The sequence below is a fragment of the Pteronotus mesoamericanus genome, unplaced genomic scaffold (assembly GCF_021234165.1).
Source record: "Pteronotus mesoamericanus isolate MK-2021 breed Mesoamerican mustached bat unplaced genomic scaffold, CSHL_Meso_final scaffold_651, whole genome shotgun sequence".
NCBI lineage: Eukaryota > Metazoa > Chordata > Mammalia > Chiroptera > Mormoopidae > Pteronotus > Pteronotus mesoamericanus.
The window spans coordinates 1,996,542-2,021,691 of record NW_026555325.1 but is presented as its reverse complement, the minus strand read 5'-3'; the positions used below and the strand labels follow the sequence as shown (position 1 = coordinate 2,021,691).

General features: G+C 36.7%; 1 protein-coding gene across 1 annotated transcript in view; it reads right to left on the bottom strand.

Moving 5' to 3' along the window:
• THSD7B (thrombospondin type 1 domain containing 7B) overlaps nt 1-25,150 on the bottom strand; it is a 774,554-nt gene that overhangs the window by 364,298 nt on the left and 385,106 nt on the right. Inside the window, exons 10-11 of the mRNA XM_054562681.1 lie at nt 16,099-16,228; nt 12,554-12,657 (exon numbers count right to left, since the gene is read on the bottom strand). Of these exons, the coding sequence (XP_054418656.1) occupies nt 12,554-12,657; nt 16,099-16,228 (234 nt within the window). The remainder of the gene's footprint in view (nt 1-12,553; nt 12,658-16,098; nt 16,229-25,150) is intronic.

Here is a 25,150-nt window from a genome sequence, read left to right as displayed (position 1 = left end):
CGTGACCTGTGAGTTATATCTGAGGCAGAACAGAGATGGCTTCCTATAATTTCCCCCAGAGAGTGTCTAATCAACCCCTCCCCTGTGCCCATGAGTGCTGGTTCCCTGCGCAGGGCAAACATTAAGGCATCTATGGCAAGTCACACATGAGCACCCTTTTCCATCTTTCCTTGTTCTCTACATATGGCTCTTACTGCCTGCGATGCGGTGCAGAAGATACCCACAGTCTTGGTACTGCCTGAGATCTGCCTCATATGTAAGTTCCCTTAATAATCCCCTGATGGAGTTCTCAGCCTCTTTGTTTAGTGTCTAGGCCTCAGGAAATTTTCCCAACAAGCTTTCCTATACTGTCAATTTAATTTTTATATTCTAACCTAATCTTCCTTTTGTTTTCACACTTAAAAAATTCTATTTAGAAGACAGGCTTTTAAAGTTTCTTAAAAATATTTATAATCAATCATTTTGGTATCAGGAGCTATTTATTAGGCATTATGTCCTTTAATTGGTTTTTCTATCATTGAAATTAGAATGAAGTTAGAAATCCACCCCCCAAGACTCATCTTTATACAAAGAATATTGGAGTCTGATTATTTTTTCCTATGAGGTCAGCATACTTATTAAAAATGATATCACAAAAGTTATTGAAATTAGTGTTGTACATTGGCTACATTAGAAATCCTACAATGTTGATTTGGGATCATAAGTGATATCATGGCCTCCCTCGAATGGATGAGAAAGATACCAGCAAGGATCTTTGCCTATTTAAGACGCAGTAACATCTGTGGAAGAAGTTCCTGAGTTTGAAACGATTGCTCCCCATTATCTTCTGGAAATGCCCATAGTTCATGGCTAATGAAATTCATTTTTGTTCAAGTCTTGAAGTAAACAGAAGTCCATTTCCCTTCCCAGCAAACCCTTTCCCTTCACCTCCCACATCTAGAGTAAAACAAAAATATAAAAGGCTTTCTGTATCTTTCACTACTTTTGATACAGAGAGACCAGATCAGGTTCCTGGAGGGAGTAGCGGGGGCGATAGGAGGAGGTTTCCTGAGGCACTCGTGAGGGGGGGATGGGCTGAGAAGCCGGATGCCTCCAGAGCTCACGGAATCATAGGCCGGGGGATTTTAAACAGAAGGAAGGCAGAGAATGACTGACTGACTCTCATTCTCTTCCTCCAAGATGCCTGGATGATCATGCTGTAGTGCCTGTGTTTCCCAAAGGACAGCATTTCAAATATAAGAAGGAACACTAGGCATATTTTAGGATTGGTCTGGCCTGGTAGAGGGTGGCAGTGTTATTTTTCTTTGGGTGTTTCAGAGGGGACAGGCTCTGGGGCACAAGCCTGCCATTCTTCCAAAATTGTTCAGCTTTTATATTTTATGTTGTTTTAGTTTGTAAACTAATTTTATAGAAATAAGATAATTAAAAACTAACAGGGGGAATGATAGAGGAACTCAAGGGTTAAGGATTTTAGCCTTAACTGATAAGCTTAAGTGATTAAAACTGGAACTCAAGCTTTAAAAATATTTCATCCTTAGTTGATAGGCTTAAGTGACTAATGCATGCGGAAAGCTGTTAATCCAAAATTGTGCTTTTGAATAAAGACTCCTTTTTCATCAAACCTCTGCCCCCAGAATTTTGCTTAGAGGGTGGCAGCAGGCAGCAAGATCTCATCTGGTGTTGGGTAAAACTTTAAGTCATAGTTAAAACTTGTATATTTGTTTCCCTCTCTGAATCTAATGAAATGATTTCTTGTTGTGATGCATGTAGATGAATAGCACAGAGACCAAACATTTTCAACTTATAAGGTTAAATAACCAAGAATTCCTACATCTGGAGAATTAAAAAGTTCAACCATCCAGAGATATTTTCTTCCTCTCTCAAAATGCAAGGGTACTTGGTATCAGAAAGAAAAGCATGACTAGTTGGTTGATTGCCTTGACATTTTATTGACAGGTTATAATGACTTCTTTAGTTCAAAAGAAGTGTTTTCACTGTACTTCTGAGTGTTTCCCAGATAAAAGTTGGCTGATGATGAGTTAGCATCTTTATCTATAACTTCCTCTCCATGAAGTCAACAGAATTAGAAAAGAACAACTTTTAGTATAAAATTAGAGTATTCAGATCTACAATATTAATAGTTTCTTCTTAATTCAGCTTATGTAATCTACTCACTTGCCTCTGTTTTATATGGATATATGGTTATTTACATGGTTTATATAATCTTAGAAAAATATAAAAATTAAGTTTTAACAATTCAAACACATATAAAAAAGCCTTAGAAAATTAAATTATATAGGATGCGAAAAAAGCATACTTCGCAAAAACGGCAGATACACACATACATATTTCATATGAATTTTCATTTGTAAATATCATTGTTGCTTCACTACTAAGGACTTTATTTTTAAACTTCTGCCTACTTTTTAATTAAATTTATCGGGTTAACATTGGTTAATAAGATTATATAGTTTATAGTTGAAGATTTCTATAACACATGCTCTGTATATTGAATTGTGTACTCACCACCTAAAGTCAAATCATCTTCCATCACCATACATTTGGCTCCCCTTACTCTTTATTACCATCCCACCCCCCTTCCCTCTAGGAACCACCATACTGTTGTACGTGTCTATGTTTCAGTTTTATATCCCACACATGAGTGACATCATATGGTTCTTGGCTTTTTCTGCCTTATTTCACTTAGCATAATATTCTCAAAGTCCAGCTACGTTGCTGTGAATGGCAGTATTTCATCTTTTTTATGACTGAGTAGTATTCCATAGTATATATATATTCCACATCTTCTTTATCCAATCCCTTATCAAAGAACACTTTGGTTGTTTCCATGTCTTGGCCACTATGAATAGTGCTGCAATGAACATAAGGGTGCATATATCTTTACAGATAAATGTTTTCAAGTTTTTTAGGTGGATACCCAGAAAAGGGACTGTTGGAGATACACACACACACACACACACACATATACAGTAACTCTATTTTTAATTTTTTGAGAAGCCACCATACTGATTCCCACAGTGACTACCCCAATATACATTCCCACAAGCAATGAATGAGAGTTTCTTTTTCTCCAGTTCCTCTCCAACACTTGTTACTATGTGTTTTGTTGATAATAGACATTCTAATAGGTGTAGTTTAGATTTGCATTTCCCTAATAGCTAGTGAAGTTGAACGTGTTTTCATATATCCGTTGACAATTTGAATGTCTCCTTGGGTGAAGTGTGTGTTCAGCATTGTCTGCCCATTTTTTAATTGTACTGTTTGTTTCTTGGGCGTTGAGTTGTATTAGTTCTTCATAGGTTTGGGATATTAACCTCTTGTCAAAGCTGGTGTTTGTAAATACCATCTCCTATTTAGTTTGTGGCCTTTTTGATTCATGGGAAGTTTCTTTTACTAGGCAGAAGATTTTTAGTTTGATAGAGTCCCATTCATTTATTTTTTGCCTTTACTTCCATTGCCTTTGGGGTTAAATTGATAAAATCTTTTCTAAGACCAAGTAACTATATCATCTTCTATGTAATTTATTGTTTCAAATCTTATATTTAGATCTTTGATCAATTTTGAATTAATTTTTATACATAGGAAAACACTATAGTTTCATTCTTGTGTACATGACTTTCCAACTTTCCCAGCACCATTTACTGAAGGGGCTTTCTTTCTCCATTGCATGTTTTTGGCTTCTTATCTAGGCATGGTTTTATGCCTAGGCTCTCAATCCTGTTCCTTGGTCTGTGTGTTTTTTGTTTTACCAGTGCCATGCTGTTTTGATTATCATTCCTTTACAGTACAATTTGAAGTCAGGTAGTGTGACACCTCTGACTTTTTTTTTCCTCAAGATTACCTTAAGTATTTGAAGGTTTTTTTTGTTTTGTTTTGTTTTGTTTTGTGGTTCTATACAAGTAAGATGCATCTTTGTTCTATTTCTTTAAAAAAAGACATTGGGATTTTGATGGGATTACATTAAATCTGTATATTGTTTGGGGTAATATGAAAATTTTAAATATGTTGATTCTTCCAATCCATGAACACAGAGCATTTTTCCATTTCATTGTCTTTTTCAATCTTTATTTATTGGTGGCACTATTAGGAATGTCCCATGTATACCCCCCTTTATCCACCTACACTAGGTCCCCACCTTCCTCCCCAGGCCTCATTATTGTCTGGGTTCATGAACTATGCATATATGTTTTGGTTAATCTTTTCACCTTATTTGATCCAGCCCCCACCCCCTACCTCTCTTCTGAGACCTGTCAGTCTGTTCCATGCATTTATGCCTTTGGTTCTATTTTATTCATCAGTTTATTTTGTTCATTAGATTCCAATCTCTCTTTTTTTGCATTTTTTTTATTGTTGCCCTAACTTATCTACTAATGAACACTTGAGCTGCTTCCATATCTTGGTGATTGTAAATAATGCTGCAATGACCATAGTGGTTACTTCCAAATCAGTGTTTTGGGTTCTTTCGGAAAAATTCCCGGAGGTGGAACAGCAGGTCTTAAGGAGTTTCATTTTTAATTTTTTGAGGTATCTCCATACTTCCTTCCACAGTGGCTGCACCAATCTGCATTCCCACCAACAGTGCAAAAGGGTTCCCCTTTCTCCGCATGTTCACTAGTACTTGCTGTTTGTTGATTTATTGATGAGAGCCATTCTGATAGTTCTGAGGAGATATCTCATTGTGGTTTTAATTTGTATTTCTCTGATGATTAGTGACATTAAGCATCTTTCCATATATCTTTTGGCCATCAGTATGCTCTCTTTGGAAAAGTGCCCATTCAGGCCCTTTGACCATTTTTTAATTGGACTGTTTGTGTTTTTTGGTGTTGAGTTTTAAAAGTTCTTTATAAGTTTTGGATATTAACTCCTTATAAGATATATTGCCAAATATGTTCTCCCATTCAGTGAGTTGTCTTTTCATGTTGTTAATGGTTCCTTTGCTGTGCAAATACTTTTTAGTTTTAATTAGTCCCATTTGTTTCTTTTAATTTTTGTGTAGTCTTTTTGTTCTCTGTTTTATTCAGTTCTGCTCTAATTTTTTTAATTTACTTTCTTCTGCTGTCTTTGGGTTGATTTTGTTCTTTCTTTTTCTAATTATTTAAGATATAATGTTAGGTTGTATACTTGGGATTTCTCCTGTTTCTTGAGATAGGCCTGTAATGATATAATCATATGCTTGGTATGATTTCAAGATTCTTAAATGTGTTGAGGCTAGTTTTGTGAACTAATATATGGTCTATCCTTGAGAATGTTTCACGTGCACTAGAGAAGAAAGCATAATCTGATGTTGTGGAACGAAAGGTTCTATAAATGTCAATTATGTCTATTTTACCTAATGTGTCATTTAGACCAATATTTCTTCTTTTTTTAAAAGATTTTATTATTTATTTATTTTTTAGAGAAAAGCGAAGGAAGGGAGAAAGAGAGGGAGAGAAATATCAATGTGTGGCTGCTTCTAATGTGCCCCCTAAGGAGGACCTGGCCTGCAACCCAGGCATGGGCCCTGACTGGGAATCAAACCAGTGACTCTTTGGTTCACAGGCCTGCACTCAAGACACGCCAGCCAGGGCTAAGACCAATATTTCTGTATTGATTTTTGGTTTGGATGATCCATATAGAGCTATCAGTGGAGTATTTAGGTCTCTTAATATGATTGTCTTTTTGTCAGTTTCTCCCATTAGTTCTGTTAGCAGTTGTTTCATATATTTTGGTGCTCCCTGATTAAGTACATACATATTGAGAATTGTTATTTTTTATTGACATAAGGTCCCCTTTATCATTACAAAATGTCCATCTTTGTCTTTTGTTACCTTTATTATTTCAAAGTCTATTTTGTCAGATATAATAAGTATGGCTACATCTGCTTTTTTTGTGGATGCTATTTGGTTATGTAATCATTTCCCAATCTTTAACTTTGTTTTTGCAGCTTAGATATATCTCCTACAGGCAGCTTATGGTAGCATTTTGTTTTTTGGTCCAATCTGCTACTCTGAGCTTTTTTATTAGTAAATTCAGAGTATTTACAGTTAGAGTGATTATTGATGTGTGAGGATTTCCTATGGCCATTTTATCTTTTGTTTTCTGATAGCTCTGTGCCTCCACTCTTTTCCTTTGTGTCTATATCTGTGGTTTTTGTTTGGTGGTATTCCATATTTGTTTCTTCTTTTTTTAAGCTATGTGTCCCAGTATTTGTTTTTTGCATGTGGCTACCATCATGTTTATGAAAAAGAATGTTTCATATATACAGTAGCCCTTTTTCCTTTGAATGCATCTTATCCCCATCCTCCTTGGCAAAGTCAGACCTTTAGCCCCTTCCCTTTTATGTTTTTGTTGTCACAAATTATTCCTGTTTATGCTATAAGTTTGTTAGTGAAGTTACACACAGTGTTGTGACCTTTTGCTCTTTCTTTCAGATACAATGACCCCTTTGAGTATATCCTGAAATGGAAGTCTTCTGGTGATAAATTCCCTCAGCTTCTGTATGTCTGTAAAAATGTTTATTTCTCCTTCATAGGTAAAGGATATCATTGCTGGATATATTATCATTTGGTGGTAATTTCTCTCTTTCAGTAGTTTGAATATTTTGTTACACTCTCTTTTGATTGATTTTAGGGAGAGAGAGAAGAAGGAAGAGAGAGATAGACCAGGGTTTGGGGAGAGGGTTAAATCTCCAGTATCTTTGGTCAAGTACTCATTTTGTTTGTTGATTTGTTCTCAGAGCTCATTAAATTACCTATTTGTTTTGTTTTGCATCTTGTTGAGTTTTTTCTCAGGACTGCAATTTGAATTCAATGTCATTTAAGTCACTTATTTCCATGTCTTTAAGTTTGTTTTCTGGAGATTTTTCATTTTCTTTCTGAGCTGCCTTTTATCTTGGTTATTCATGGTATTTGATGGATTTCTTCTCTGTCTAGGAATTTATGTATGAGTGTTCCCTCTCTAGTAGATTGATAAAAAGTCTTTTTTTTTTTTTCCTCTGGTAGGTAGTGCTGAATCACAAATATTTTTTAGGTCTCTTGCACTTCTCTGGCTTATCAGATCTCCATGGGATTGTGGAAAATAGCCTGTGCTCCATTAGAAGGTGGGTGCCTCCCCTGTGACCTGGTCATCCCAGTCCCAAGGGACTAGCTTTGCAAGGGAATGTGCTGGGTGACGTGTCTCCTAATCCTTGAAATTCCAGTGCTGTCCCCTGCAGCCATATGCCACTGGCAATGTATCCAAGATACATGGGTGTGGGTTGAGCTAGGGGAAACCAGCTGCCTCTTTTGTTGCTTTTGCCCTCCCAGCAATAGCTATCAGTGGACCTCTGAGGTATTCCCCCTTGCACCTCTACCCAAACCTGGGTCAAAGAGTGTGCCTGTTACTCAGGAAATAAGTGATTCTATAGTACCAGTTCTCAGCTTTGCAGATAATGTGCTCTGCAACCTGACAAGAAGGTCAGAGGGAGGTGAGCTTTGGGAGGTTAAGGAGTAGCCAGGCTCCATGGCTTTGTTTTCTCTGTCTGGAATGCTAATTGCCAGCATATGGTTGTACCTCTGTGTTTCATCCCTGCTCAGGTCTCTGGACTTAGCTATAGCTCGTATTGTCCACTCCTGCAGGAAAGCCCCCTAAATCTCTGTTCTTTCTGACTAAAAAGAATGTTGGTCACAACCTGATTCCTCTCCTCTTTGTGCTGAGCCCCACCATGAGTTCCCAGCTTGGGGACTGTGTCTGTGCCTTGTCTCAGATTTTCTTCATTCTCACCTTAATGGTTCATTCCCACTTGCCCACATTTAGATATTAAAATGTGCAGATGTTTCAGACATGGTTTGTGCATGGAAAAAGGAATGCTTTGTTGAATTACAGCTGTTCAAATTATAGAAACTTCAAGGGGAGAAACCTCGGGAATCTCTTACACTGCCATTTCTCAACATTACTCCTGTCTACTATTTTATAATCCCCTCTCTTCATAAAAGTAAAGTATTGAGAACTTATTCTGAAAGTGAATTACTTTGCCCATTTTTTTTCACATGGATGTCTCTCTCTCTTTCCCACATCACTTTCTCATTCTAAAATCAGTAAAAATATCCTCAGGTGAGGATTAAAATAAATAATGAGAAGAAATAAAAGTACAAATTTCTCCACAACTAAACACTAAAAATCCTCTAATGCTGATGTTTATTTTGGGGGAAACTCAAGTAGATCACTTGCCTATAGGACTATCAGGACTTAAATTGAAATCCAAAGTAAAATCCTTCTAAGACACATGAAATGATTTTTCACTTATGCAATATGATTGTCCCTAATTTAGAAGTCGTGTTTCTAAAGAATTTATTAAACATTTTTATAATAAAAACCGACCATTCTGATATTGTAGTATTGAATCCAGATCATAATATAAAGTTGTGTACCACACAAAGATGTCATTTAAAAAATATTAATGTAGATATTGCCAATATAAGATATTTTATAACAATTTTCTAGCAAAAAGTAGGCAAAAAGTCTCATAACAACAAGATCATATCACTACAAAAATTTTCTGACATATGGAAGTAAATTATTTGTAGGAAGTTGACCCTTATAATCTACACAGAGTAACTGACTGTACAACTTCATCACTGTCCTATATCAAACAACCTTGCCAATCTGTAAATTTTATGACGGAGGCATCATTTTCAAAGTGCAACTGTTATGGACTGAGTTGTACCCCCAAAACAGATGTTGAAGCCATAGCCCCAAGTCTTACCATATTTGAAGGTAATAAGTACCACCACAAGCAGTTTGCATTTAGCTGGAAAATCCAGCAGTACACATTCACTGTCCTATATAAGGGGCATAGCAGCTCTCCAGTCCTATTTCATAATTTAGTTTGTGTTATAGTAATTAGTCTTTTCCTTCAATAAGATATCATACTTGTCCATTACATTAATGACATTATGCTGATTGGAGCTGGAAAGCAAAAAGTAGCAACTAATGTAGATATTTTGATAAGATGTTTTCCTGTCAGTGGGTGGGAAACATAGTTGAAAAAAATCAGGGGCATTCTACCTCAATGAAATTTCTACAGGTTCAGTGTCGTGGGGCATGTGAACTAAAGTGAAGGGTAAGTTGTTGCATCTGGCCCTCCTAAAACTAAAATAGACACAACATCTAGAGTGCCTCTTTGGATTTTGGAAACAACATACTCTTCATTTGTGTGTGTTATTCCAGACCATTTACCAAGTGACCAGAAAAAATGCTAGTTTTGAGTGGCACCCAGAATAAGAAAGTCTCCCAAACAAGTTGAGGCTACTATGCTGCTCTGCCTGTTGGGCCATATGATCCAGCAGATCTAACAGCACTGAAGTAGTAGTATCAAATAAAGATGCTCTTTGGAGCTTTTGGCAGGCTGCTATAAGTGAATCCCTGTGCAGGTCCTTAGGGTTTTAGAGAAAAGCCCCACCATCCTCTGCAGATAACTACTATTCTTTTGAAAAATGGCCTTTGGCCAGTAATGGTTACTTTAGAGACTGAAAGCTTAACCATAGGCCATCAAGTTATTATGCAACTCAAGTTGTCTCTCGTGAATTGGGTGTTATCTGATCTACTAAGTTATAAAGTAGGGTGTATACCACAGTACTCCATTATTAAATAAAATGGAGATAGATATAGATATAGATATAGATATATAGATATAGATAGATATAGATGATATAGATATAGACATAGATGATATAGAAATATGGCTGATTGGGCCCGAGCAAGCCCTGAAGGCACAAGTTAGTTACATGAAGAAGTGGGCACATAGCCATGGTCTTCACTCCTGCCACACTACTTTCTCCCTCCCGGGGATGCAAATAAGGCCTCCTGGGGAGTTCCCTATAATCAGTTGACAGAAGAAAAGACTTAGACCTGGTTTACAGATGGTTCTGCACGATATGTAGGTACAACCCCAAAATGGACAGCTGAAGCACTATACACCTCTCTAAAAGCCCCTGAAAGACAAAGGTGAAGGGAAATCTTCCCAGTGGGTAGAACTTAAAGCAGTGCCCCTGGTTGTTCATTTTGTTTGGAACAAGAAATGGTCATATGTGTGACTATATATAGACTCATTGACTGTGACCAATGGATTTTCTGGAAGGTCAGGGTCATGAAAGGAATCTTATCATAAACTTGGTGGCAAGGAAATTTAGGGAAGAGGTAGGCAGGCAGACCTCTCTGTACAGGCAAAAAGTGGGAATATATTTATATCCCATGTAAATACTCAGCAAAGGTTGACTTCAGCAGAGAATTTTAACAGTCATGTGGATAGGATTACCTATTGGGTGGATACCAGTGAGCCTCTTTCTCCAGCTGTACCTGCCATCACCCAAAGGGCTCATGAACAAAGTAGCCACAATGATGGAAATAGAGGTTATACTCTTAGATGGAGTCAGAAACATGGACTTCCATTCACCAAGGTCTCACTGGCTATGCTCACCACAGAACATCCAATTTACCAGCAGCAGGGACAAACACTGAAATCCCAATCTGGCACCATCCCCCAGAGTGAGCAGCCAGCTAACAAGGTGGCAGGTTGATCACACTGGACCACTTCCATCATAGAAGGAGGAACATTTTGCTCTTACTGAAATAGAGGCTTATTCTGGATATGAAATTGCCTTCCCTGCTGCAATGCTTCTGCCAAAACTACCATTTGTGGACTTAACCGAATGAGTTATCTACAGTCATGGTATTCAACACAGCATTGTTTCTGACCAAGCAACTCACTTCATAGCAAATTAAATGTTGCAAAGGGCCCATGGAATTTACTGGTCTCACCATATTCCACATTATCCTGAAGCAGCTGACTTGATGGAATGGTGGAAAGGTCTTTTTAAGACTTAGTTATAGCGCCAGCTATGTGGCAATATCTTGCAGAGCAGGGACAAGGTTTTCCAGAAGGCTAGAAATGCTCTGATTCAGCAGTCAATAATGTTGTTTCTCCCATAGCTATCAAAGGATAGCAATAGAAAAATTAAGAAAGATCATTTGAGCAAAGACATGTCATTAGAGACCAAGACTAAGATCATCCATGCCCTCATAACGCAAATTATTTTGTATGAATGCAAAAGTTGGATGCTGAAGAAAACTGATAGGAAAAACAGATTAATTTTAAATATAGTATTGCATGAGAGCTCTACGGATACCCTGGACCACCTGAAAGATAAACAAGTGGTTCCTAGAACAAACTAAGCCTGAAACATTGCTAGAGGCAAAAAAATGACAACACCAAAGTTATAATACTTGAGGCTCATGATGAGAATGCAGGTTTCTTTGGAAAAGACACTAATAGTGGCAAACATAGAATACAACAGGAAAAAAAGAAGACCAAATATGAGATGGACTGCATAAAATAAGCCACAAGTGTGTATCCATAGGAGCTGAAGAGGGCTATTGAGGACAGGATATTATGGACAATAGAGTCACTAGGAGTTGGACAAGCTGACTCAGTGGCATATTTTAACAAACATACAACTCACTCTTATCCCTAGTGTCCCACTAGTAAAATTTTTGCTTTCGGTCCCCTTGATCTTATGTTCTGTTGGCCAATAGGTCTTGATTCCAAAGATAGGAATGCTTCTGCTAAGAAACATATCAATGATGACACTGAACTGGAATTTAAGACTGCTACCTGACCATGCTGGGCTCTTCATGCCTCTGAATCAACAGAAAAGATATTTACTGTGCTATCAGGGATGGTTGATCCTGACTAATACAATAACCTATGAAACAGGAAAAGAAACTTCATTCTAAGTATGACTTTTAGAAAAATTATGAAACCAGTGTAATGCAGTTGGTTCCACAAGGTCTCCTTTCACTACACAAAACCCTTTAATGACAAAGTGGTCAGATTTTAAGATCAAAGCACCTCTTCTCAAATCTCATAGTATTAGCACCTGGACTGTAAAAGAAGCACAAAAGTAAGCAGTCTGATGAGTCTCTGAGTGCTTTTTAGAGATTTCCATATGCCACACCTTCTAGACATTGATGATAAAAGACACTATTCCTCAGATCCAGAAACCTATTCACAATGCCCTCTAGAAAGTTTAATAGCTCCTTTCTACATATATTATATATAAACTATATAGCAAATATATAAATGTATATTTATATAACACTAAGGTTTAAGTCATGATTATTAGAATTATTCAAGTCTGTTATCCTTTCATTCATTTGATAAATATTTAATTATCTTATGTACCTAAGAAGTACACTGTAAACTATTGGGTCTAATCTTGACATATTCTTCATTCCTTGGCTAATACCCACCATGCATTTGAGAGCAGTTGGGTATGCTGATAACTGAGAGCAGATGTTTGCTTACATTGCATGAGTCCTTAAGATGCACTAGCTGATTATGGTTAAAAGATGGTCTAATATCAGCATTAACTAATGCCAAACTTAAATTCAAACACTAATAAATAAGCCAATCTAATACTATCACAACTTATTCAATAGTTTATAATCAATAGTTTATAAGAATAACGTAATTTTAAGCTTAATTCTAAGGTTAAAAGTTTTGAAATCCTCTTACCTCTTGTTTGCACTCCCTTTCCACAGGCTTCACTGGTGCTCATGATTCCCTGCCTGACAGACTCTGGCACTAAGACACAGGGGCTCCATTTCTGTGGCTTCCACCTGTGATTACGAAGAACAGTGAGTTAGAAATCTCACCTGACAAACATACAAAAGAAATACTTGACAAGGATAAGTTTGAAATCAAAAAGCATGAAGATAGTAATTCAATTAAAATGGATTTGAAACTGATGTCATAACAAGGAGCCCTGGCACACACTTGAGATAATAGTCCACTCTGTCCCAGATTCATGGTTAATGCCATAATTCCATTTTTTTTAAATGTGGACATTTTGCACAGAAACCTTAGTTCATATAGCAAAGTGGCAATAAAAGGCATTAGAAGCACAGATCAACTCTAGAGGGCTTAGCTTTTATGAACTTAAAGTTGTTAGGAAAAAAAGAGACCATTCTTATATTCCATTAGAGCACTAGAGAAATAAGTTTTGAACATCTGAAAGTTTCAGGTGCAAGCCTCCACTCTTGATCTTCCACTTCAATTTTTTTAAAAATATGTTTCTTAGGACTTTAACTCAAAACAACTCAATAGACTGTAAAGTAAAAGGGAGGTGGGAGAGATGTGGGTACCTATTTATGTGATAGTTCATTCCAAGGAAGAGGAATTGGTCTGCCTCTCATGATTACCAATATTTCTATTCTTCTGGGGAAATAGTCTTTAAGGACACCTTCTGGCTTTTCCCTGGTTTTCTCTTCTCAGTTCAACAAAACTCTTTATTTTTATGACCCACATGACAAAACGTTGACTTGTGTCCTTAAACCTGCCTCTTTGGACTGTTACGCAAAACTCAAACCTTAAGTGAAGCCACAGATTCTGCTCCTTTGCTTAGTATATTTTTATACTTTTTCACATAATCCAATACCTCAGATAAAAGATGCTACTTCAAAGAATAAAACAGAAGTATGAAGTAAAATATCATTGCCTAGTTTTGCAAGATAAAGTTCTAGAGATCTGTCACGCAATGATATGCATATAATTAATGCTACTATAATGTGTCTTAAAAATGGTTAAGATAGTCATAGAGTAGGCTTCTTTGCTCAGAAAAAGTCACTTTAAAGAACCTTCTTAATTATGTGGACATAGCTGACATAGTGCATAGCATAGCCAGCCATTAATGTCAGGACTCACAACCTCCTCTCATTCCTCTAGATTAAATGAGTCACTTGGACAATTGGAGGTAAATGAGGCAGAGGTGGTCTTAAGGGAGTGATACAGGCTATCCTGCAAAATCAAGCACAGTGCATTAAAATATGAAAGCAAAACAAATATATCATTGACCTTATTTAAGTGGCCTCCATATAGGGAAGAACTGGAAATAAATCAGGAAACACAAGAAAAATTCTCGCTTTTAAATAAAGCACCTATTGATTTTAAGTAGTTCTAAATTTATTTTGTATATGCATAGACTCATTCAGCATAATTCCAAAACACAGAAACTGAAATGGTAAAGGGTTTTAGTCCAAGTTTTTAACTAAAATATGTCATTCATTCAGATCTCTTAAATTTACATGGGTTTTCTAAACCAAAATGAGACCAAGGAATTCAATCTCAGTTTAGTGTTCTGTGTAGACTGAAACAGAAGGAAGGGGTTTTTGACGACTCTCCATTTAAACTCTCAGTGGTGGAACGAGAAACCTGAGCCCAGGTCAAGTGACATGTCTGAGGCTGCACGAGTCAGAGCAGGCCAGTTTTCAGCCCTAGATCCCTGGGTGTTCAGCAACACACACCAGTGCCAATTTCATATAAGGATACTTGCCCATGCTGTCTTCCCTTTTGCTTACTAACCTGTTGGAAAATGCACAAACTCACAGAAATATTTCTGTGAACATTTGATTCTGTTTTAATTTGGTAAATGTGTGTGGACATGTCACCTCAATGGAGTCAAAAAGAAGAATCACAAGAAATTAATGAAGGTCTACATTAACTTACTTCTCTAAAATGCCAATGAAGGAGAAAGAAAAAAACTAAACTGGAACCATATTACTCAAAACTCAAGGATGTTTTACCAAGGAGCAGAGAGTCATACTGATAACTTGGACATAAATTAAACTATACACATCAGGAGAAATGAAACAATGATTCAGTCCATACAGAGTGCAACTGATTTCTGGGGAAAATTGTGGGAGGCCAATGATGGAACTAGTTCAAACATGAGTGCCTAAACGAAGTGCAGCAAGAGAGTCAGGAGAGGGGATGATAGAGAAGAAGACCCACTAATAGTTCCTAGGATTTTCCCTGATTATAATAGCCCTACATTTATAAAAATATGTAATAATATATTATATGGCCAATTTTTTTCAAAAGGCCACTATTCCCAAGGGATCTTTAACTGGGCTCAGAAGTTTTGATATTTTATATTTATATTTATATACGTGGCACAAAAGTATAGATATAGACAGTGTTTTCTTAATGGCCCTGTGGTTGGTGAGAAAAAACCAGTAGCCTAGGCACATCCCCAGTGTGTTACCTACATCCTCCCCAAACTGGTCATCACGTTGAAACAATGGGAGTAAAGGGATGATCAAATGGGTAGTAATTTAGATTTTTTCAATGATACCCTAAAGTTTATCTAATGTAAGGAGTCTCCTTAAAAGAAGAAAAATATAACTTGTATTATTCTGAATAAATTAGCCCTTGAATTTCATGGGTTTAAGATATAGCTTCTCAAATATCCAGGAAGAACACTTAAAGGCATTTTTAAGTGTTCAATAATCATATGTTTATAAGACCATGGGACTCTTTACAAATCAGTAAAACCCAACAGTGAATTTAATCCAAATGTCCTTTAAAGCAATGTTTAAACCCCAATGTTAAAAGAGTGGAAATTTAAGACTAGACACACAAACCTCAGGTATTGTTTTTTATAAATAACCACAAACTCACCAAGAAAAATATATAGGCAACATTTATACTTTAAAAGTTACTCATTTTCTTTAAAAATATATCCATAGGTTAAACCTTTTTTTTTTAGTTTCCCCTAACTGGACGTTTTCCTAAAATGTGTATATAATTAAAATTAAGACCTACAAACATTTTTGAAATGTTTGAATTAAAATACTTATTAAATATGTACAAATTTTTGGTTTGTGGTTCTTGGTAAAAAGGTTTTAGGATGAGAACAATAGAATGAGGTAAGTTACCTTTGTGTGCATTCTCGTGTGTGTGTGTGTGTGTGTGTGTGTGTATGTTTCAGGTAAAGACCTCATCCTGACTCTCCGTAAATCATGATCTTAAAAACTGACTTCCTGAGTGGCAGAACTCCAGAAGCTCATGTACAATCAAAATGTTTCCTTTTTCTTATAGACTTTCATATTCCTTACTCCCTCAAAATATATTCCAGATAGGAAGGGAAAACATAGAGGTATTTGAAGATAAACAGCATTACCTTATCTCATCTCTCACTAAATAACCATATATTATATGAAAGAAAGTAAGTCATGATTTATATTGCAGTTTAATGATTATTCAAAAAGGTAACTAATTACCGATATACAGGACATAATGAGACATCTTCACACTCTCGTTCTTCAAATAAAGTATCTGGGCATTCTTGACCTCCATTAGCTGCTTCTTGATTGATAATCCTGTATCGAGACTGTTTTATTGTGGCATTCCCTGAAGTAAAGAAAAAATAAAATTATAGTGCCCTTTTATATGGTTGCAGAAAAAAACCCAGAGTTAGATAGAAACTGAAAAGAAAAAAAAAAAAAGAAGTGGAGTAAGAACACGTGGAAAGACTCCCTGGGAAATGAGAACAACAAGCAAAAATCAGGGATTAACACTCAATCTTACTTCTAGAGATAGACACTTTACACTTAAAATTGTGATTTCAAATCTATGTGTTCTAATACGCTAAAGTTGTTTCCCGCTGTCTTAATATGTTTGAAATTACTCTAAATCCATGTTGCCTAAGGCATAAGAGTTACATGGCATAATCTGAGAGGCTACAGAAATCCTCTTTCATCTCAAAACAATAGCTCAGGGCCCTAGCATTTTATTAGTAGCAAGTCACTCTCTCAGGTAAGGCATTTTCCTGTTTAGGCTACTATTTACAATGCAAACGTTCATAAAAAGTACTACATTAGTAACATGTTTATGGATATTGGTTTATTAGATTTCTTATTCCTTATAACCTGAGACAATATGTATGTAATTGAAATTTAGGAAAGAGGCACTAAAATTGTGACAGAATATTGTCTGTTTCATGGTTTCTCTAAGAAGCAAAAGTATTAATAGGCGTCTTGATAAAAGGACAGCTGATGTTCACTTTCATGTGTTGTAGCATTCATTTTATAACTTTATATGCCTTTAGAATCAACAACAACAGCAAAAATCAATTATAGTTATAGTGGGGATCAACTGTTTCAATTACTATGTGAAATATATTACATTAGCTATGAAGAAATCAATTCATCATCTTACAATTAAACAGAAAGAGAACAGGCCAATAGATACACAAGCAGTTCTGAGTTAATTGTAGAGCAATAAGAGTCAGACTGGGGTGTAGTGTTAGGAGAATACAGAGTAAAGCATAAACATGCATGTCCCTGGAAAGCAAGGGCAGCTCAGCCGGGAGGCAGACTTTATTCTGAGACTTTAAGGCCGAATAAAAAAATGCTGAAGCCATTTCAAGCCAAATAAACAGTTTGAGAAAAGACACTGAGACGCATGGTGCATGGGATTTACAGAGAAAGACCTGCAAGTGCATTCAGAAGGCTGATGTGTGTGTATGACTTGTGTATGAGCATAAGAAGGTGTTTATAAAAAAACAGAGAAGTGGGGAGTATAGGAGAAAATGGAATTAATTTGTAGGTTTGGGACAGATAATAGACCTAAGCATGTTAAGAAGGAAAGTTTTAGAAATCTAGTAAACTAAGTGGAGTAAAACAAAAGGGAACTAAAAGGAGGCTTTACTAAATTATTTATTCATGGTTTTTTTTAAAATCATTATTACAAAAATATATAATGGGAAGCAGTTGACCTACAACCCATTTCTTATCCTCCTCCCAAACATTATGAACTGTTTCTATATTTAGTTCTCCTGTGGTTACCTCCAAATCTATAAAGAACATGCTTATGGCATTACTTTTTGATTAACTTTAGACATTATCTATTGATTTTCTGCTCTATAATTGATGAGAATTTACTTTGCACCACCTTTCAATTTTTTATAATTATATTGCTATTTCTACATGTCTACCGATTATTTAAAGGCTTTATATAACCCTTTTTTTTTCAGTCCCACTGCTCATTCCTGCCTGCCATCAGGCTAGCCACTGATGTTCTAAAGTGTCTTCCTGGGTAGATGGTTTCTTCTACTGCCAACCATATTGCTGTTAAGTTAGGTAATTGTTTCCTGTGAGGTCATCAGCTTCTCTACTCTTTAGTCTTTGTCCATTAAGCCTTCCATAAAAGAATTTAGATCTCTCGTCCACTGATGGTCCCCTCCTTTTGTTTTTGACAAGGAATTAGGACTTTTAAAATTCATTTCTATCATTTTAATGAGATAAGGGAAAAAAGGAAAGACCAACACATTGCATGATCTCAAACTGTATGTTAAGTACATGTGTGGAATCTTTTCCATCTGTTCCATTTTTGGTTGCCCTAATTTACCTGCGTTGTAACAAGGAGGCTGCCCATAGAAGGAGTGTATTACTAGTCTGCTTATCCACTGACTTCTGGTTAGGTTTGGCCAATGGGGAATGAGGCACACAATGGAAGAAAAATGATGGCAAGAGGAGAGAGAGAAATCAGGTGATTTACTCCACCAGATTTCTTCCTCTCGATCACCACAAGTTGGCTCCCCACCCTATCAAAAGCCACAGTTCTTGTGGAGTGGAACCCTCTTACTGCTACTTCCTCCAAGTTCTAATAACTGCTCCTACCTCTACTTGCTTTCAGGCTCCAGCCTGTCACTAGTCCAGGTATCAGTAGCTCACATTCACCCAGTCCACTGTTTTGTAAATTATCCATTTAATTACCTCTGGTTATCCTGTTTGAATGAACTACTTTTTCCTGAGAGCAAATGCTTATTACATAGTCAAAAGACATATGCTACTAGTACTTGACACAGAGGGTATAATTGGTTCCTTTTGAAATGCAGTTAAGGCCCTGTAAGGAGTGCAGAGAAAGGACGTTAAATGGGAAAAAAAATGGTGTTAATTAAAATGGTTCTGCATAATGATATTAAAGCTGTCTTCATTTGGGTAGGGACACTTGTAAATAATTACGCCTTTGGGAAAACATCTCTTCCCCCACTCTCAGTCAATTTCAATTATATTGTACTCACTCTGAAAATTACTGTTTACCTTTAGGATACATACATGGGTAGTGTGCGTGTGTGTGTTCTGTCCAAGTGTTATATTAGGAAACAAAAAAAAAAGAAAACTGCAGACAATTAAAAAAATGAAGGGGGTGTTAATTCATGTTTATTCATGGATAGCATTGAATTTACTTCACACTGAGAGAGAACATGACTGGTGCCTCTTCCTTCACAATGCATCCACACGTGCACACCACACATACAAACACAGGCACAGTGCACACTCACAGACATGTATTCTGCTTTATGGTGTAATTCCAGGTCAAATAATTCAAACTTTGGGAAGATTAGTTGCATTGATTTTCATACCCTATAGACATGAAGGTGAAGGTTGAGAAGGGAAAGACAGTGGCTTTGCAGGTGGAAAGCATTTATATTACATATATATATATATAAAATGTAGTGGAAGTTTCCAAGTATGATACCTTAATCTACATCAGATCCACTTCTGGGCATTTTGCATATGATGTCTCATTTTATTATTACAAGGTTTTATGAGGTTGATATAATTACTATCATTATTTTTACTGTGCCCATTTTGTAAATAAGAAAACAGAGAAAGAGATAATTTTCACAAAGTCACCCAGCCAGGATTAAAACTGCATCTAAACAGACAACAAAACTCATGATTTTTTTTTTCATAAAAGCAACTCCATAGTAAGTTAAAGATAAAGAGAGGGGCCTTCCAGGGAGGAGTCCACATAGCAGGTCCTCTGTTATTCCCAAAGGATAACTCTCCCTTTCTCATAAATTCTGCAAAAGCATCCTATTGTCAGAAGGCTTTAGTGTCAATAAAAACAGTTTGTGACTGATGCTTTCAGCTTCATTAGGCCTATGAAAAACTGCAATAAATTAAAGTGCCTGTTTGCAAATATAAACTACTGCTCAAGCATGATTATGGCTAATAAACAACTAGTCTAAGTACAATTTTAATTTATGCATATTTTATCATTACTGAGTCATCAGGCATAATTAAGTTGTTATAGATGAAAGAAATAACATTTAGAAAAAATGCCAATTTAAAGATCAAGAACTATATTTAACAGAAAATATATGAGTGAGCTCCAAACATGGAGGAATATTCATAGATTCTCTGTGAATGTTTACACCCATCTTCCCTAAAAAGATGGTAACAAAAGTGGAGAAAGTCAGTATGTAAGGAGGATCTCTGGGTGACTTACGGCCAGGCGAGCTGGGGCACATCACCCAGAACTTAAGAATCATGAGAGTTGAGCACTGGTGCCAGGTTATTCAACAATGATTTGCAGCAAAGAATTGATCCCCTATGTTTCCAATTGATTTGGAATGTGAAAGTAGGAGCAGAGCAAGTGGAGCACAGTAGAGCGTGTGAATGTGAGGACAGCTGACAGAAAAAACAGGGTGGATATGAACACCAGGGAGGGATCCTAGAGGCAAGTGGATGTGCAAAGTAGAAGCAGGATGAGCATGTATCAGCAATGCATGACAGTTATTTCAACACCAATCTTCAGAAGTCTGATGATAGACTTTAAAAAAAATATGACCTCTCTATCTTTCCTTTGTTTCTCAAATATCTCCACTACTAGTAGGCCTAATAAATCTCAGTAATTCATTTGGCTTCATTGGACCAATAGTGTTCAAGGTTTATTGCCTTGTTAGGCTTGGTTCTCACCTGGTGCTCTTTTCCTCCTCCCCAATTACACTTAGAGGTTACCATTAAACAGAACAAAAAATAGAAATCTGCTGATTATTGAACTCTTATTAATCTTGAAGTAAAAGGATGGCACCAATGATATTTAAGATCATGTCATTAAAACAACCACAGATAAAGTACTTTCTGGGGTTGGGTTACAACTCTAGTGCCTATTGAATTCAGGCAATTCTTTTTATCTCACTAAGCCTCAGCTTCCTTGTTTGTAAAACAAACCAAATAAAACTTTCTATTTCACACAGTTGCTGTAAGAATTAAATGTGTTACTGCATGTAAAGCATGTACAGAGTGCCAGCTACAGGCAGTTTTCTGTAGCATAACATGAGTTCAGGAGTGCAGGTGAAAAGAGATTTAAAAAATGGTAGAAGAAAATCTTTAACAGTTGAGGCTGTTTCTAATCAGAAGAAAAATATGACAAACCAGTCTTCCATTCAGTGCTGGGTCTCGTACATTTTCTGAGCATCTAGGAGATCACGAATGTCTTAAAATAATTTCATGCCACTGGTAAATTAAACTACAATTGCCAGGCAATTGGTACCAACCATCTTCTCACATAATTGGAGAGGAATAGATAAAGTGATCAAATATCTTGCCTGCTAAGGGAAGGCATAGTTAATGCTTGTATGCTGGCTTAAATATTAATAGCTCATTCACTTCTTTCAGAAGTGCCTCACTTTGTATGAGAAATTATACAAACACTCAGAGAAAGACCACCACACAATGACAATGTGAATGTAAGAAACATGCACCTTTTGTTTTCCACTGCAGTATTGGGTTATGTTTCTAATGTATAGAAAAGGAAGACTATACTGCCCTTCTTAATATTATCTATTCAATCTGATTACTGGACCTTTTTATTTCTTGTCACAGAACTCTGTTTGAGATAGCAGTTCATGCATTTGAAGAAGGCTGCTGTGTGCTGCCCCAAGCACACTGGCTCATGAATCATTAAATAAAAAATTCAAGGAAAAGAAAGTATAGAGTTTACCTCAAAATAATCAGCGGGAGCTACTTCATGTATTGCTATGATAGAAGCACAAATAGATACTATGTAACTAAGGAGAACTGGTGTTTTCTCAAAGTGGAGTATGAATATGAGGAGCAAACAACTTTCACTTGGCAAAAATTCTATATGGTCATTAATTAGTCTGTTTCTAAGTCAATTCTACAAACAGAGATCACAGTGTGATGTTAGACAGCCTGGGTTTCAACATTCAATCTCCCCAAAAGTACACTCTCTCTACTCACTAATTATACTCAAGAGAATAATGGTCTGTAGTTTATTCACAACCATTATTACTATTCAGAATTGATTTTCTTTATAGAAAAGGTACAAATCTAGGCTCACCACCAGCACAACTATCTCCCACTTAAATTTGGAGAAATAGATACTGTGACCCTGAGTTCTCAGAGGGAAGCATGTACCATATACAACGTTGTCATTGTTGATGAATATTTATCAGGTGTCTGCTACTTGTAGGAGACGCACCTAGGTGTTGTGTGTTATACTGAAACATACATACATGCATCATTAAGTTGCCCAGTGAAGCAGAAGTGAAACTTGATGGATAGATAATAATGTAGTTCTCCATAATTTTATAAGCATTCAGAAATGATAATGTAAACTTTGTATTTAGTATCCAAAGGCCAGCAATACAGTATGCCCTCTCTTTGTTCAAGGAGAAATGAAGGGCTTAAGTGGTGAAAAATACAATGCCCTAGAAAAACTATGAGTGGGAAGTTTCCATATACTTCCTATTTATCTTGATGTTCTGTATATAGAGCAGATACATCAAGAGCAGTCTCCCCCCCCCAAAATTCCTGCCCAGCCTAGCTCCAAGTACTTCAATGTTAACACTAAGCCTATCTATTCATATGAAATTAAACAAAACTGCAAAGCTTTTCTGCCAAACTTTCCAGGAATGCTGAAAATAGGCTCCAGGATATCCATATACTTCTTTCATTGGGAATGTTGCCTAAAAAAAAAGTATTCTATATTCTTAAATTTTCATAATCATCATTCACTTTGCAACAGAGGCCAAATTCAATGGCTCTGACAACAGACAAGACCTCCAGGGCTCTGATTTCTAATCCCAGCTCATTACAGAATTGCTTTATGACCTTGGGCAATGCACTTAACCTTTCAGAGCTTCAATTTTCTTGCTTGTCCTCTGTGGGTAATTCTGTGGAGCCAACTCACAGGACAGCTCTTAAGAATGCCTAATTAAATGGGATTTAAAGTATTTTGCAAGGGTAATACATATATAACTAAGCACTTAACTTAAAATTCTTTATATGCAAGTCCTTAACATAGATTTCAGAAGGAATAACTTATGCTTATATCTGCATACACGATCTAGGATGGCAGTCCAGGCAAATAAACATTTTCTGTCTGTGGTAGGCACCACATAACTCCCTGATGCCTATACGGTAGTTCTAATTTCAAGGGACTATCTACAATACTCTCTACTTCCTGTCCTCACCACAACCACTGCTACTCTTAAAACATCTCCAGTTTGGGGAGCTAACCATATTAAGCAGTGATAGTCTTTGAGTCTGGCCCCTCCTCTCTCTAAATATTACAACTGAAGTCATCCTAAGGTCCACTTGACCCATGAGGATCTTAACCCTAGCTGCACATGAAAATCACGAGGGAGGCTTTTATAGACTCTTAATGCCCCCTCCCAAAACCATTTAAGTCAGAATCTCTGGTGGGGAAAGCCCAAGCACTGGTGTGTTTTAAAAATCTCCAGGGCAGAGGATCAATGAGTTAGTACATTTAAAGCTAGTATTTATTCCAATATGTAAAACAAGACAAAGACAATGCAGCATGGTTAACCAAGCAATAGAAAACAAATGAGCACTAGCTAAATCATTACTGCTCTCACCATATTTAAAAAATGCAAACTGCCCTCTAGCTAAATACATCATAATGGGTATAATTGGAAATGTGTACTATATACGAGGAGGGTTAACAACACAATTTATAAAGACAGGCTGCACTTGTCTTTTCTTCTTGCCAATGTGTGTGAAATAGCAGGCATTTATTTTTCCCCCATCCTGATCCTTTTTCATTTTAGCAGATGAAATGTCTAGTGGCTGCCTGCTACAGGGCTCCTAATGGGCTGCACTCCATCATCATTGATACTGAAAACAGTGCAACACCATATTGCATTGTATATAAACAGATTTTTGAGGGCATAGATGTCATCTAAGATACAAGCTCAAGATGTTACCATCATTATTAGGCATGGATACTGAACGATACAATGTCTGTCCAGAAGGTATACAGCCATGTAATATGGTAAATAGAGACATTTATTGAGGTAGATACAAGAAACATTGTACATAGGACAATGACACCCCAGTGGTCTTCAAAGTAGACACCTTGGGACCTCACACAGTCCTTTCAATTGCCATTAGCTGTCCTGTCATATTTTCCTGAATCTCATCAAAAGTTTGAAATCTCTTCCCTTTCAAAAATGATGTCAGTTTTGAGAAAAGGTAGAAGTCACCGGGCACCAAATCTGGCCTGTAGGGGAGCCAAATCTATCCTGGGTAATTTGATGTTTTGCCAAAAAACTCTGCATGAGATATGGTGCACGAGCGGGCACACTGTCGTGATGAAGCTGTCAATTATCAGTTGCCCATAGCTGCTGCCTCTGAATCATTTGAGTATTTTCTGAGGAATAATGTTCAAGCTTAATGCAAAATTTGATGCAAATTTGCTGCTTTACTCACTTAGTCACTTTGAATATGACGGCCACACAGTACACATGCTCACTCAACAGCGTCTAACTCCCCCACTGACTAGTACATTGAAGTCGTCTATGTTCATGCATGCGAATTCCAGTCCACTCTCCTTGGCTACCAGGTTACATCAATGTTATACAAACTGTTCTCATTACATTAACAATGGCTGGACTTTTTCTAGATATACTTTGTATATTAGAAGAATTCCTTTAAATAATCATGTTTTTGTAACATATTAATGCTTTTTATCATCATGAGCATTTAAAGATGCTATTCATGCCTAGCACTAAGCTGACAGCTGGAGGACCAAAGCGCTTCCAGGTCAAGCTTACATGTCATAGCACAGAGAGGACACAACGCAGAAAAGCACAGCTAGCAACTTCAGGTCCTCAGATCCCCTGTTCTTACAGGAAGTCACTTGGCCATCTGCTATACGGAGATTGTCATGTTCTGAATGCTCCATTGCTTACTATGGCTCAACCACATAAATCCTGATTTATGCAACTTTTTGCAATTCCTCTTCCAGGATGTGTCCACATGTAAAAAGCAGTTTACCTAAGTATAAGGCATGAGGAACAACTCAGATATTAATAACATATGATATTGAAGTTTTTGTTTGGGGGACAGTGGTTAAGACAAATTAAAGGAAAATAACTTTGTGCAGACAAACCAATTAAAATAAAACTTTTTATTTTTAACTATAAATTATCACAATGTAGACAAAGACTCTTAATTATCCCTTTTATGCATAAAGCATGAGTCATTGCTTGTC